General features: G+C 45.3%; 1 protein-coding gene across 1 annotated transcript in view; it reads right to left on the reverse strand.

The window, feature by feature from the left end:
* The window catches only part of ITPRID2 (ITPR interacting domain containing 2), a 164,698-nt gene that overhangs the window by 29,357 nt on the left and 121,592 nt on the right, over positions 1–13,749 (reverse strand). The window contains exons 9-10 of the mRNA XM_073633744.1: positions 2,628–2,697; positions 1,297–1,388 (exon numbers count right to left, since the gene is read on the reverse strand). Of these exons, the coding sequence (XP_073489845.1) occupies positions 1,297–1,388; positions 2,628–2,697 (162 nt within the window). The remainder of the gene's footprint in view (positions 1–1,296; positions 1,389–2,627; positions 2,698–13,749) is intronic.

Here is a 13,749-nt window from a genome sequence, read left to right on the forward strand (position 1 = left end):
ATTAGTGTCACTGGTCCCCAAAAAGTGCCACTTAGTGTCCAATTTGTCCGCTGCAATGCCGCTGTCCCGCTAAAAATCCCTGATCGCGACCATTACTAGTGTAAAAAAAAAAAAAAAAGAAAAAAGCCATAAAAATATCCCATAGTTTGTAGACGCAATAACTTTTGTGCAACCCAATCAATATACATTTTTTTTTTTTTTTTTTTACCAAAATATTGATGAAGAAATTAGATTTTTAATGTTTTTATTGGATGTGTTTGACAGCAGAAAAGTAAAAAATATTGTTTTTTTTTTCTTTTTAAATTGTCGGTCTTTTTTTGTTGATAGTGTAAAAAATAGAAACCGGAAAGGCGATCAAATACCACCAAAAAAAAGGTCTTTGTGGAAAAAAAAGTCATAAATTTTGTTTGGTTACAGCATCACACAACCGCGCAATTGTTAGTTAAAGCAACGCAGTGCCGTATTGCAAAAACTGGCCTCTTCATGAAGGGGGTTAAACCTTCTGGGGCTGAAGTGGTTAATAGCATAAATAACAAAATGTAATTAGATTTTTACTCCAGGAGTGTATAATGAGTTTGGCAATGATAGAGAAATGTTTAAAATAATGCATTACAATATAACTACACCCATTAGGTTTTAGTCGACTACAATGTACTGGAGGTTTTCATGGACTAAAACAATTCAGATGACTAAAATACGACAAAACGAAAGAAATGTAATTTTAGTCAAAAGGCTAAGACTTAAACTAGATTGAAATTTGGCGTCAAAATGAACACTTACAGAGGCCTACACAAAGTGGGTGGAGCTTCATACAAAGATATGAATTACCTGGCACAGGCTTACTATACTTAAAAATATTCTAAAACTTATCACTTAACATTTCCCACTCACCTCCTACAACATACAGCATTTGCAAAACTACAGTTATAATAAAAATACCCAGTCATCCAATTCAGGTTGCTTGCTAAAGCCATTAATATTTCTGTAATGGTAACTTGGGTAGAACTAAATTAAGTAAAACTGGTAAATGAAGTTGGTTTTGGCATCAAGTAATTAGTGCCGTTAAACATCTAGTACATACTGCTGGTATATAACCTAGTCATGCCCTGCTTTTCCAGAAAAGGATACCTGGATCTACCTTAGTGTGCTGCAAGGATCAGAATGCATTAGATTTCAAAGAATAATTTCAGATACTCTCTGGCTCTCTAAAGCTAATGCAAACTCCATTGAGTATTTCAAACTACACCTAAAAATAATTTACTATTTTTTTTGTTTACAGCTGTACCAACTTCTTACCGGAAGAGAATTTGTTAGGAGGCAGTCACCCGATGTGTCTTCAGCAAAGCCACTGCTATCAGAATGCTGACTTGCAGTTCTGAGCAGATTATCTGTAAAGATATAAAGGATTCACCTTAGACATCTGAAAAGCTTTATGTTCAGGATAAAAACAATTATTATCAGTTCCGTGGTCTCTGAAGTAGTCAAAAAAAAAACACCACTGGGAAAGTGGAGGGAACTGAGGTATGTATATTACACACAACACTCAAATTTCCACATCATTCTCTTGCAGGAACCGAGGTGTGGATGAGTCTGGAACCTTTCAACCTTGGGCTTCCACTTTAATCGCTGGCCTAAAACTGAATGGCCAGTATCAAGAGTACTCGCAAAAAGTATTTTCTTCCAATTTATGAACTGACTGATGCATTTTAGTATGGGAAATCCAATAATCCTTAGCCTAAAAATGAAACCCATCGAAAGAGTCAAAAGGAATGGATGATGCATAACCCTAACGTACAGGATTTTTTTTTTTTTTATGGAGTGTTTGCTCATCTTGATTCGCTTATGTCTTTTTTTTTTTATACATAAAACCACAAAACCCTCATATGAACCCTTAACTTATGGGGATTCAAAACATTACACGTCAGGTTCTTGCATCTACTCCACCAGTGATATTTTTCCTACCCTCCCCCCAAACACCCTCCGCCCCACAGAGGGGCTTAGTTCTTATTTTTGGCTCGCAGATGCATCCAATAAGTTGAATAAGCTGTATTGTTTGTTCTAGATGCTCAATTTTGTTGAATATTCTACACCAGGGGCAACCTGGGGCATTCCAGCTGTTGCAGAACAACTAGTCCCATCATGCCTCTGGGAGAAATTGTAACTGCCTGCCTTGCAAAGCCTCGTGGGAAATGTAGTTCCACAACAGCTGGAGGGCTCCAGGTTGCCTACCTCTGTTCTACACTATAAGTTTGAGCTGCGATGTTATACTGCTCACAGGTATTATACAATGTGTACTTCATTATCGCAATATCTTAACAATATGATTGTATCTCTTAAACTTCAATAAAAATTCTTAAAAAAAACAACAAAAAACACCTTAACTAGTCAAGTAAGCTATACAAACAGAAAAACAAATATGGGGGTGCATAGGTCTAGAGTTACCTTTAAATAAAACAATGCCAAAAGACAGAAAATCCCCCAGTATTGGAGGTATCATATGGTGCCTTAACCTTCCAAACCCCATGTATGATGCATTTATTGCCAAGTTACAGGTGCTCTTTAATATTTGCCAATTAAATATTCACGGTGGAACAATACCTCTGGGTAGAAGAAATAAACCTGCTTACCTTTGCTCTTTTCCAAGGACAACTGGCTAATGGGCGGAACTTGGGAATGCTCCTCCTCTGTGCTCTGCAACTAAAGAGTACAACTTTTCAGACAGGCTGAGAGCAAACACATTCAGCAACGTATATTTTGGAACACAAACCCTATTTCAGCTATTTTAAGGTATCACAGAGCGTGGCTGCCAAGATAAAAGTATCTGTGCTGTGCAGAAAAAGCCTCTTCCTAGTGAGAAAAGGTTGAATCAAGCCTCAAACTTTGAACAACCCACATATAGAAGACAAAATATTCATTTCTGCCTTAGATCATTATGATGTTAAAAATAAATAAATAAATGCAGCTGAACAATAGCTTCCAAAAGCACAAAGGAAGTGCCTTGTGGCAGGTTTCATACAAAAGAAATCCCGCTGTAAAAAGCAGTTACTGAAATTATGAATCACGCACCCGTTTCCTGTATAGCAGAGGTCACACAATGGTTTGGCAGCTAGAAGAGACCCGGAGGTAAACAGACATTACAGGCAGTAAAAGCTTTCACTCTGCCCTGTATGGTGTCTAAATAATGAACAGCAAAAACATTCTGATCTGAAGAAACCAACTGGAAAAAAAAGTGTAAAAGAACAAGAACCTAAACTGCATGACAGTGCTACATAGCAGTAACATACTGATGGTTGGTGGCTGTTGATTGTGAGTTTCAAGATAATAGTTGACCAATGCGTCCCTGTCTGATGTCTAAAGTCAACCATGGGAACTTAGCAATGGAAAGTTTTCTGCACTAAAAGATAACTTATGTTTGGATATATAGGAATGCAAATATGACAGATAAACAACCATGCCATATATCATAACCAAATATACCATTCATTACAGGAAAGTCAAATAAGGAAATAAACCTGGTTAACCTCAACAAAGACTGACCTAATTATGTAAAGTGTACCACTGAACACATGCAAACTAAAAACATACAACACCCATCAAGGCGGACAATCAATATTTCACTAAGCAGTTCAAGCTGAAAGATTTATAGACAGTGACATATGGAAGACAGAGTCCATAAACGTATTGTGTGCAGTATGAAGGTAATCATTGAAAAAGCTACTTTGCCCCACAATTTTAGCTAAAGCTATATACAGAAATTGTATATTAGTAGGATGTTCAGACACAATCCAATGTTAATATCCATCTTCAAATTGGTAAACTATGCATGTTTATGTCTATTGGGGGAATGAGGAAGCACTACACATCCTACAAAAAATAGATAAATAAAAAGGTTAGTTGGGAAAATACAGCTGGCCAATGAGTTCTTTCCTCGTTAAAGGGGTTGTAAACCCTGGTTTGTTTATTTTTTAAACAACAAACATATCATACTTCCCTCCACTGTGCAGTTCATTTTGCACAGAGTGGCCCCGGTCCTCCTCTTCTGAGGTCCCTCAGCTGCGCTGGTAGTTCCTCCCCGCATCGAGTGTCCACATTTGAGAAGGCTCACCTATGGTGGACACCCGTGCGGGCGCGCGTGCAAATTGGATGCGGGGAAACTTGCATCCAATTTGGACTAGTGTGAACTTGGCCTAATGCTTAGAACACATGGGCCTGACTGGGATTTGAACCAAGGACCCCAGTGCTGCAATGCAGGAGTGTTAACCACCAAGCCACTGTGCTACTCTTTATTTTGATCAACTTTTACAAATAAACTATGAGTTATAGCAACAGGGTCTCTTTAAAGTACAACTAGCAGTCTAAACAAGGAACAAAATCAGTTACTGTGTGATGCACAACCTCAAAAGTAAACAAGAACTTCCTTTACCTTCCCCTGACTGAGACAAATTCCTCCTTCATTATACACCCCCCCCCCCCCCCCCCTCCAGACACTGCAGCTCACAGTGGGGGGAGTTCAGCAACAGAAGCACTGCTGTCAATCCAGAAAGTAATGAGGAGGGCTAAGTGTGGCCAGATGCTGATTGGCATGCTACAGATTTATGAATCATCTATGAAAAACTCCAAGCAGCATTTTTATCCCACTGTAGTGCAAGCAGGCACAGCCTTCATTAGAGTGGCAACTCTGCTCTGAATTCAGGAGCAGTGCAGCATCTTTCCAAATCACAGGGAATAGGCATTAGGTGGACTTCACTGGCAGGAACAGGTATTTGTGGGACATTGCAGGGGGACTAAGAGAAAACTACATTTGAATACACTTATAAGTGAAGCAGACTTTACAGAAAATATGATTTTCTGTAAAGGAAAACTAACACTAAGTCCCGCAGCAGAGGAAGGCCATAGTTCCAATTTAAGCTCCCCCCCCAAAAATAAACACCACACACCCACCCGGCCCCTACCGTTCCCTAAGATATACTTACATAGCAAGGTAGTAATTAGTGGCAACCTTTTTTATTTTACATAAGTCAAATGAGGAACAAGACAATCTATGCACACAACAGTACATCCAGGCTACAGTCCATTACACAAAGTTAACAGATGTGTTTAACTGGCACCAAAAAAGTCATGAATGAAGTGAGGGAAAGGTATGTTCCGTACGCATTAAAAAAAGCTTTTGTGATCTGCTGCGGGTGCCAATAGATTTTTAACTGCATCCCAAATGCATATCAAAAATGCAGTGCAATTACGAGCACCAGATTGCACAGTACCATGCAATTTGGTGCGGTACATTTTTCAGAAATAGTGTATGTACTTTTTTGTGCCATGCAGTGCGATTAATCTCACTGCAGAGCGCACAAGAATGCGGACCGTGATGCTGGGGTGAATAGTCATTTCAAATCAAAAGCTTCAAATAATTCAAGCTCAGGCACTTTTTCTGACACTGGTTTGTTTTACAGGCTAGTGTAGACTATATATACGGTCTGATTGCACCACGTAGCCACAAGATAGCAGCATTTACCTGATAATACAGCCTTCTCTTTACAGTCAAACAGTTTTCCTGCAAAGTCCATTTCCTCTAAAACCGGCAGATGGGAAAATTCCCAAATGATAAACACATTTTTAACTAGGATTCTATTCTAGTGCATTGAGAGCGCAAGGAGGAAAGCGCTGTGTATACTTCATGTATCCCAAAGTCTTTTGATCTGATGCATAAAGCAAACCTTCGGTCACTTTCCATATTTTTCCTCCTCCCCTCCAACCGGTTACACAAACATGTATTAACTTTACAAATACCTTTTTCTTTTTTTTTTACAGGACATGGCCCTGCACTTCCAGCTTTCTTGCCTAGGCAAGAATGAAGTCAGCCGGCTGCCTGCACTCTCCTGGGATACCACATGACACATCCCAGGAGGCTTTGGGGCATTTTACAATGCACGTGCCACAGTGCATCATTAGAGGGCCATTTGTCTCTTTCTGGCTCTTGTAAATGGCCACCTAATAATAGTGGGTAGCAGTGGATGTGCGTCATCGGGGTGTGGCTGCAAGAACAAGGAAGAGAAAAACAATCCCGATGACATGCAAGAAGAAGCTGGTCACACTGGACCAGGTGAGCAGCAGTAAAGATGGTGGGGGATGGTATGGAGGTGTACGAGTATGATAATGAAGGACAATCCAATGAAAAAGTTAAAGAGATTCTAAAGAGATATATTTTTAAAATAACAATAATGTTATAATTAACTGTTCTGTGCAATGGTTTTGCACAGAGCAGCCCTGATCCTACTCTTCTGGGTTCCCCCACAGGGGCTCCTGGCTCCCCTCACCCTCCCCTTCCAAGTGTCCCCCATAGCAAGCTGCTTCCTATGGGGGCACTTGTGTGGGCTCTTCCATTGACACACAGAGCACAGTTTAACCCCACCTCCCACTCTCACCTCACAGGCAGCAGAGGGAGCCAATGACTCCCGCAGCTTCCTCAAAGTCCAGTGAGGAGAGAGAGTGGAGAGAGAGTGGAGAGAGAGAGTGGAGAGAGAGTGGAGAGAGTCGATGCGCTCAGAAATAGCGCTGGATCAAGAATCACTTTAAAAGGAGTTCTTGAGGGGCAAAAAAAATTGAGAAAGGCAGTGAAGTTCCTGTTTAACTACTTTGATAATCACAACAGGCATTCTAATACTTGTTACTTAGTACGAAGGTTGAAAATATTAGAACTGCTGGTACTCTAAGACCCCATACACACTATTAGATTTTTTCTGCATATTTTTGTCTTCAGATTTACCAAAACCATGTAGTACAAGGGCCTGCCTGATTGCATACAAATTGAAACTCTTAAGGTTTGACCTCATATTATATGGTTTTGGTAAACCTGAAGACAAAAATCTGCAGAAAATCTAATAGTGTGTATGGGGCTTTAGACCACATTCACACCTATGCAACAAGTCACTTTTTAGCACTTTTTGGGCACTTGTCACGTGACACTACATGTGACAAATGCACCAAAGTAGCTTGTGAACCTTTTGGTACCGAGCCAAGAGAGTTTTTCCATGCAACAAAACATAGGACTGCTAACCACGTTTGAGGTGTGATGCAAGTTTTGCTGTGTTTTCAGTGCATTTATGCCAGCATTTCGGGAATGCTTCGGTGTGAAAACAGCCTTATAGAATGCCTAGTACACACGATCAGAAAATCGGATGAAAAATACCACTTTTGAATCGATCATATGATAATCTGATTGTTAGTACACAGCTTTCGAGAGCCGATCACGACAGTTAATGCAAATTTATCAGAAGGGACAAACACTAAATTGTTTCTTGTACGATACCAGAATGAACTAATTTTGTTTAATAAGTACAGTATTCATCCAAAAAAATTTGTAAGACCAAGACCATGCATGCTCAGAAACGAAAGAATACATTACACCACTTCCAAAGTTGTATTCTATCGTACAAGAATTTTCGTAAGTTTAGTAACCTCTTCATTTTCTATAGGAGGCTAGTGTGCAAAAAAAAAAACAAAACAAAAAAAAAAAAAAAAATAACAGACAATTAATCGTCCGACATTCTCATCATGTGTACGAGGCTTAACAGTTAAATTGTATTTTTTATTGTAAAGACCCAAACAATAGACTAGACTAAACAATGTGAGACCAAAATGAAACATTTGTAACAAAAAGCATAACTACAGCGCTACATTAAAACTAGCATGTAAGAATCTATCCAGGTGTCACTTCTAGCATGTAAATATATATATATATATATATATATATATATATATATATTTATTATGTATCAAAATGTACATATTTAATCATGTCAGACTCTTTGACCATATATCAAAGTATGTACTGCTCAACCTACTGCAGAACGTCATACTTCTCTATGTACAGTCCTCTGGTCTTCCACATAATTATGTGCCAACAGAGCACCTTTGTTTATTCCACCGGAGATTTGCATACCAAGACAAGAATCTGAGCTGGAGGGGAAGCGGAAACCAGGCCAAAACAGAGAAACAGGAGGTTAAACAAAACCAATATACACAACACCTTGGTATAAAGAATGCCAGCCTAATAGTTTGTGGTCTTGAGACTAGCCATAAGCATTAAATGGCATACCAACATATCATCACTATTCAATCACACCCTGGATAGGAAATTGAATGAGAGCCTGAAGTGTCATTAAAACACAAATATTTTTACAGCATGTTTTTTTTTTTTCCAAACATTGCATTATTTACCTTCCAAAAATTCTGGAATATTCAAGTTGTACATAAATTACTAAATATCTTTATGATCCCACCGTTTTTTTTTTTTTGTGGCAACACAATAGCAGCCGATTCTCTTACGATTGCGTTGCCACCCTTAGTGCACATGTACCTCAGGTGTATAATGGGAAAGCCATTCATATATTTTTTCTATTCCAGCCAGCCCACACGACTATTTTCATCACCTTTTGGGGTGGCTCCAGAATGTAGAATGGCAACCCCAATAAATGCTACATGAATCATTTGCCCTTAACTCAAGATGGCCACAGGCAGAAATTCTAGGGGGGTGTTTAAAAGATTTTTCGCCAAAATAAAGCATGGAGACATGGATGGATGGGGGAGTTTGCTTTAAAAAAAAAAAAAAAAGATGACTTAAATATCGTTTTTGGTTAGTGGAGCTCAGATGTAGTGAAGATCCGCTTTAAGATAACAATGCCTATTTTACATGTGCTACAGTGAGTGGCATTCAGTTCCTCCCTGCAGCTAGTCTACAACCAGAGTATCACAGTACATCATGTTTTTCATGTTTCCTTTTAGAGGGATGTGGAAGAGTCCTACCAGGTTGAGAAGTATGTGGCAGAAGAAAAAGAGTGCCACACCAAAGGTACACAGCCAAAACCCACTGCAAGAACGGGCATTGCAATAATAGGATTTTTTACTTACCGTAAAATCCATTTCTCCAAGTTCATTGACAGACACAGCCTTCATAACAATAGGGTTATATCGCCTCCGCAGGAGTAGGGCTAGGCAGAAACAAAAAACACTTGGCCACTCCCATGGGCCATCCACAGTCAGTATATAACCCCCTCCCTGCTCCAGGTATTCAGTTTAGTAGCAAACAGTAATAGAAGTATCAAAAGAACTCCATAGAGGGGTGGGTGCTGTGTCTGTCAATGAACTCAGAGAAATGGAGTTTACGGTAAGTAAAAAATCCTATTTTCTCATTCGTTCATTGACAGACACAGCCTTCATAAGGATAGGGACGTCCCAAAGCAGTCCCAACATGAGGGGTGGGAAAAACGAAAAATCCCAAGGCTAATACAAGAGCCAACCAGGTAACAGGAACTTCACCCAGGACAAGCTGGAACCCAAACTGAACAATACCCCTTCCAGAGGGAATAGACCCTCTAACCAGTGGCCTCCAAAAAAACTTGCGGCCAAAAAAGGCACCCGCAGATGGCAAACCATCTACTTCGTAGATCTTGTGAAAATGTACACCGATGACCAGTGGCCGCCTTGTCAACTTGCGCAACGGCCGCCTGATGACAGAAGGCCCAAGAAGCACTAATTGCCCGAGCAGAATGCACCATAACCGGGAAAGGAGGAAACCAATCCCTGACAGGATAGCCCAGAGACATTATCTGTCCGATCCATCCAGACCAACAGACTCAGTGGCTGGCAAATACATCCGAATCCTCCCCCAAACTACATCCCGGCCAGATAAAGACAATTCCTTGGAATGTGCTGACCAGGGACACAAGAAGCCACCTCCAATGTCCTTATTCAAGTGAAAATCCAAGGACGGAACTATGTAAAAAAAAAGGATGGAGCACCACCTTAACCTAGGTAAGGTGAACGTTCAAGATAAGTCCAGCATTCATGACCCCCTGCGAGTAGAGGCGATAGCCACCAAGAGGTCACCTTCTGAGACAGAATAAGCAGTGGAACCTCCCGAATATTTTGAGAGAAAGATAATGAGGCCTTTAGAGGACCAAAAGCACCCAGTTCAGATCCCACGGCGATGGAACAAACCACCCCGGTGGAAACAGACGTCTAACCCCTAGCACAAAAAAGGCACGCACAAGGGAGTGCGAGACCAGGAGACGCCCAGGCCGACACCTGGCCCTCTATGGTACTCAAGGCCTATTCCTGCTCATCCCTCCGTAAATGGAGCTAGGAAAAAATAGAGCCACCTAAAAGGAACAAGGACAAATCTAATGAAACTCGGCCCAGAGAAAGGCCCCGAAGTCGAGCTGTCCATGATCCAGACCTAGTCTGATCAATTGTAGTTCCGGGATATTACCCGGTAGTCCGGATTTCACCAATGTCCAATGACTCCGAGCCGAGCTCAATCCCAGAACATCTTCCCACCCAGACAGACTGGTATTGGTGGTCACCCTGTTCAATATGACGGGAGAAAGAATCCTCCCCACTGAGGAACTGGAGAATGAAGCCCCCAGACGAGTAAACCTCTGGTTTCCTGACTCAGCCGAATCCAATTGCTCAAAGACCTTGGGTATATGTCCCATTATACCAGGATCTCCCCGAAGGGAGCCTACATGGAACTGTGCAAATGACCTTGCCTCAAAACAGGGTAGATACCATCAGACCTGACATCCACATGGGGATCCGCAGAGCAGCCCACCTGCTGGATAGTAAATGAAACAAACGCCGCATGCCACTCCTGGAGTCTGTCCAGGAGAAGAAACACACTGGCCAGAGCTGAAGCCCCAGGAAGGCTCAGATACATAAACGTTCTGGCCGGACCAAAGCCGACTTCCGATAATATAGACACCAACTGAAATCAGAGAAGTCTGTCTAGAAACTACATTGCTCCTCGGGGTATAAAAACGAGAATTCTGCGCAGCAGATCGCCCAGGCAGCCCAGGACCGTCAACCCCCACTGACGTAACCCTGCCAGATCCGGGGTCAACACGTCGTGAACCCCCGGGGAGTGGTGGCCAGATCAAAGGACCACACCACGCGCGATAATGCTCTGCACCCACAGCAGACGGAGGAAGTGCTGTAGTCGAGCACATAACAGAATGCTTAAGCATTCGTAAAGTTGTAGAAGTCAGAAAGACCCCATGATGGAGTGCCACCGCTGCGTGGACGGACTCCATCCTGAACTCCTGTACCCACACAAGGCAGGTCAGGGCCTTGAGGTCGAGAATTAGAAGTACTCTGCCCTCCATCTCTTAGACTGTGCCCAGGTTCAAATAAAACCCCTGACACTGTTCCCAGCACGGGAAACGGGACAATCACACTCTGCAGCAAGAGGGCTTGCACAGCCCCCTGGACAAACTCAAGACGCGACATGAAGTCATTCAGAGTAACCCCCCAAAATACGTGTCTAAGCACCACTGAGGCAACAGACTCAGCAACCAGGGGAACTGCAGCCAAGAGGCACAGCAGACAAACCACAGCGCCTACCCAATAGGTCCCCAAGCAGCAAGGCAGGGGGCTTCTGCTCCCCCTCTGGGTATGCCAGCTGGACCCTTAGAAGCCAGAGATTCCTCTATTAGAGCCATGGTTGCCTCTAGCAGCCTAGAAACAGAGGGGTTTGCCACTGGTGTAATAGTCCCTTTCTGAAGGGTGGACCCCCCCAAAGGGGTACCTTACAACTAGCATTTTTGGAAGCGCAAAAATAATTTATGACACTCCCAGCCTTCCTGGACAAATTTGTCAAAATAAGAAAAAGAAGGGAATGCTTTCGCCACGCAAGACGGCTTATCCAAGTGGGTACCGGCCCTCCCCTGCAGCCACCGCTGTATCCCCCATCCTGAAAGGTTCCCACACAGATGTAAGTGCGACAACCAGCGCCCCCTTGAGCCCTTCTGCCGTCATCCCCACTCCCTGACAGGATAGGGAGCGTGGACATCAGCCCACAAGGTGGCCACCTCTGTGCGGCAGAGTCAGATAGGGTTGTTCAACAGGGGAGGGCAGGAGTGCCCTATACTAGGCTAACTGCCTAAGCACCACACCAAAAAACCAGGGGGGAGGGGGGACGGGGGTCCACATAGAGCGTGTCAACTGAGGCCCTGCACAGGGGACACAAACAATGCCCCCCCACGGGAGACACAACCGTGGCCCCCCCCACGGGAGACACAACCGTGGCCCCCCCCACGGGAGACACAACCGTGGCCCCCCCACGGGAGACACAACCGTGGCCCCCCCCACGGGAGACACAACCGTGGCCCCCCCCACGGGAGACACAACCGTGGCCCGGAGACACAACCGTGGCCCCCCCACGGGAGACACAACCGTGGCCCACACCCACGGGAGACACAACCGTGGCCCACACCCACGGGAGACACAACCGTGGCCCCCTCACGGGAGACACAACCGTGGCCCCCTCACGGGAGACACAACCGTGGCCCCCCCACGGGAGACACAACCGTGGCCCCCCCACGGGAGACACAACCGTGGCCCCCCCACGGGAGACACAACGTGGCCCCCCCACGGGAGACACAACCGTGGCCCCCCCACGGGAGACACAACCGTGGCCCCCCCACGGGAGACACAACCGTGGCCCCCCCACGGGAGACACAACCGTGGCCCCCCCACGGGAGACACAACCGTGGCCCCCCCACGGGAGACACAACCGTGGCCCCCCCACGGGAGACACAACCGTGGCCCCCCCACAGGAGACACAACCGTGGCCCCCCCACAGGGGACAAAAAGTAGCCCCTCAGAGAGGCACCGACCATGGCCCCTCACTTAGGGGGCACCGACCATGGCCCCTCACTTAGGGGGCACCGACCATGGCCCCTCACTTACGGGGCACCGACCATGGCCCCTCACTTAGGGGGCACCGACCATGGCCCCTCACTTAGGGGGCACCGACCATGGCCCCTCACTTAGGAGGGCACCGACCATGACCCCTCACTTAGGGGGCACCGACCATGGCCCCTTCACAGGGGACACCGACCGGAGCCCTTCACAGGGGACACCGACCGGAGCCCTTCACAGGGGACACCGACCGGAGCCCTTCACAGGGGACACAGACCGGAGCCCTTCACAGGGGACACAGACCGGAGCCCTTCACAGGGGACACAGACCGGAGCCCTTCACAGGGGACACAGACCCCCGCAGTGCTGGGAAGGAAAGGGGGTGCCCACCATGAGGCCTAGCAGGCCACCGAAGCCGCGGCCCAGTAGGCCGTGGGCTAAATTTCTGACCACCCGCTGCGAGACCACTGTAGGCCGCAAAAGCCGCAGCCTAAATTTCTGGCCGACCACACGGCCCACGGTAGGCAGCAAAAGCCGCGGCCTAAATTTCTGGCCACCCACTGCGAGCACGGGGCCCGCCGGGGGAGGGCGATAGACCGCAAAAGCCGCAGACTAAATCTTTGGACCCCTTTGCCGGCCCACGGGGGGACCGGGCCGACCCTGAGCCCTGGACGGACGCGCGGCCGGTAAGTCGCAAAGCCGGGGCCTAAATTTCCGCACCAAGTGGGGGGACCGACTAATCACTGCTGGTAGGCCACAAAGCCGCGGCCTAAATTAGCCCCAGGACCCCCGATCACCCTCCACCCAGGCCCCACCAATATAAATCCCGAGGGTGGAAAAAAAGGGGCCGTGTGTCCCAAAAAATTTAAGTTACGCTTACCGGTAACGTCTTTTCCAGTAGTCTTTCAGGACAGCCACATTGAGAGACCTTGGCTCCTCCTCTTCCTTGGAAACACTGCGCCAGCCCCCATAAATTTACACCTCCCCCTGCCAGCCTCAGTTTTTTCTAGAGCACCTCCGGTTAGCTGGGGAAACACAAGAACACGTTAATAAC

This window comes from Aquarana catesbeiana, linkage group LG06, assembly GCF_042186555.1.
Source record: "Aquarana catesbeiana isolate 2022-GZ linkage group LG06, ASM4218655v1, whole genome shotgun sequence".
In the NCBI taxonomy this organism is placed as follows: domain Eukaryota; kingdom Metazoa; phylum Chordata; class Amphibia; order Anura; family Ranidae; genus Aquarana; species Aquarana catesbeiana.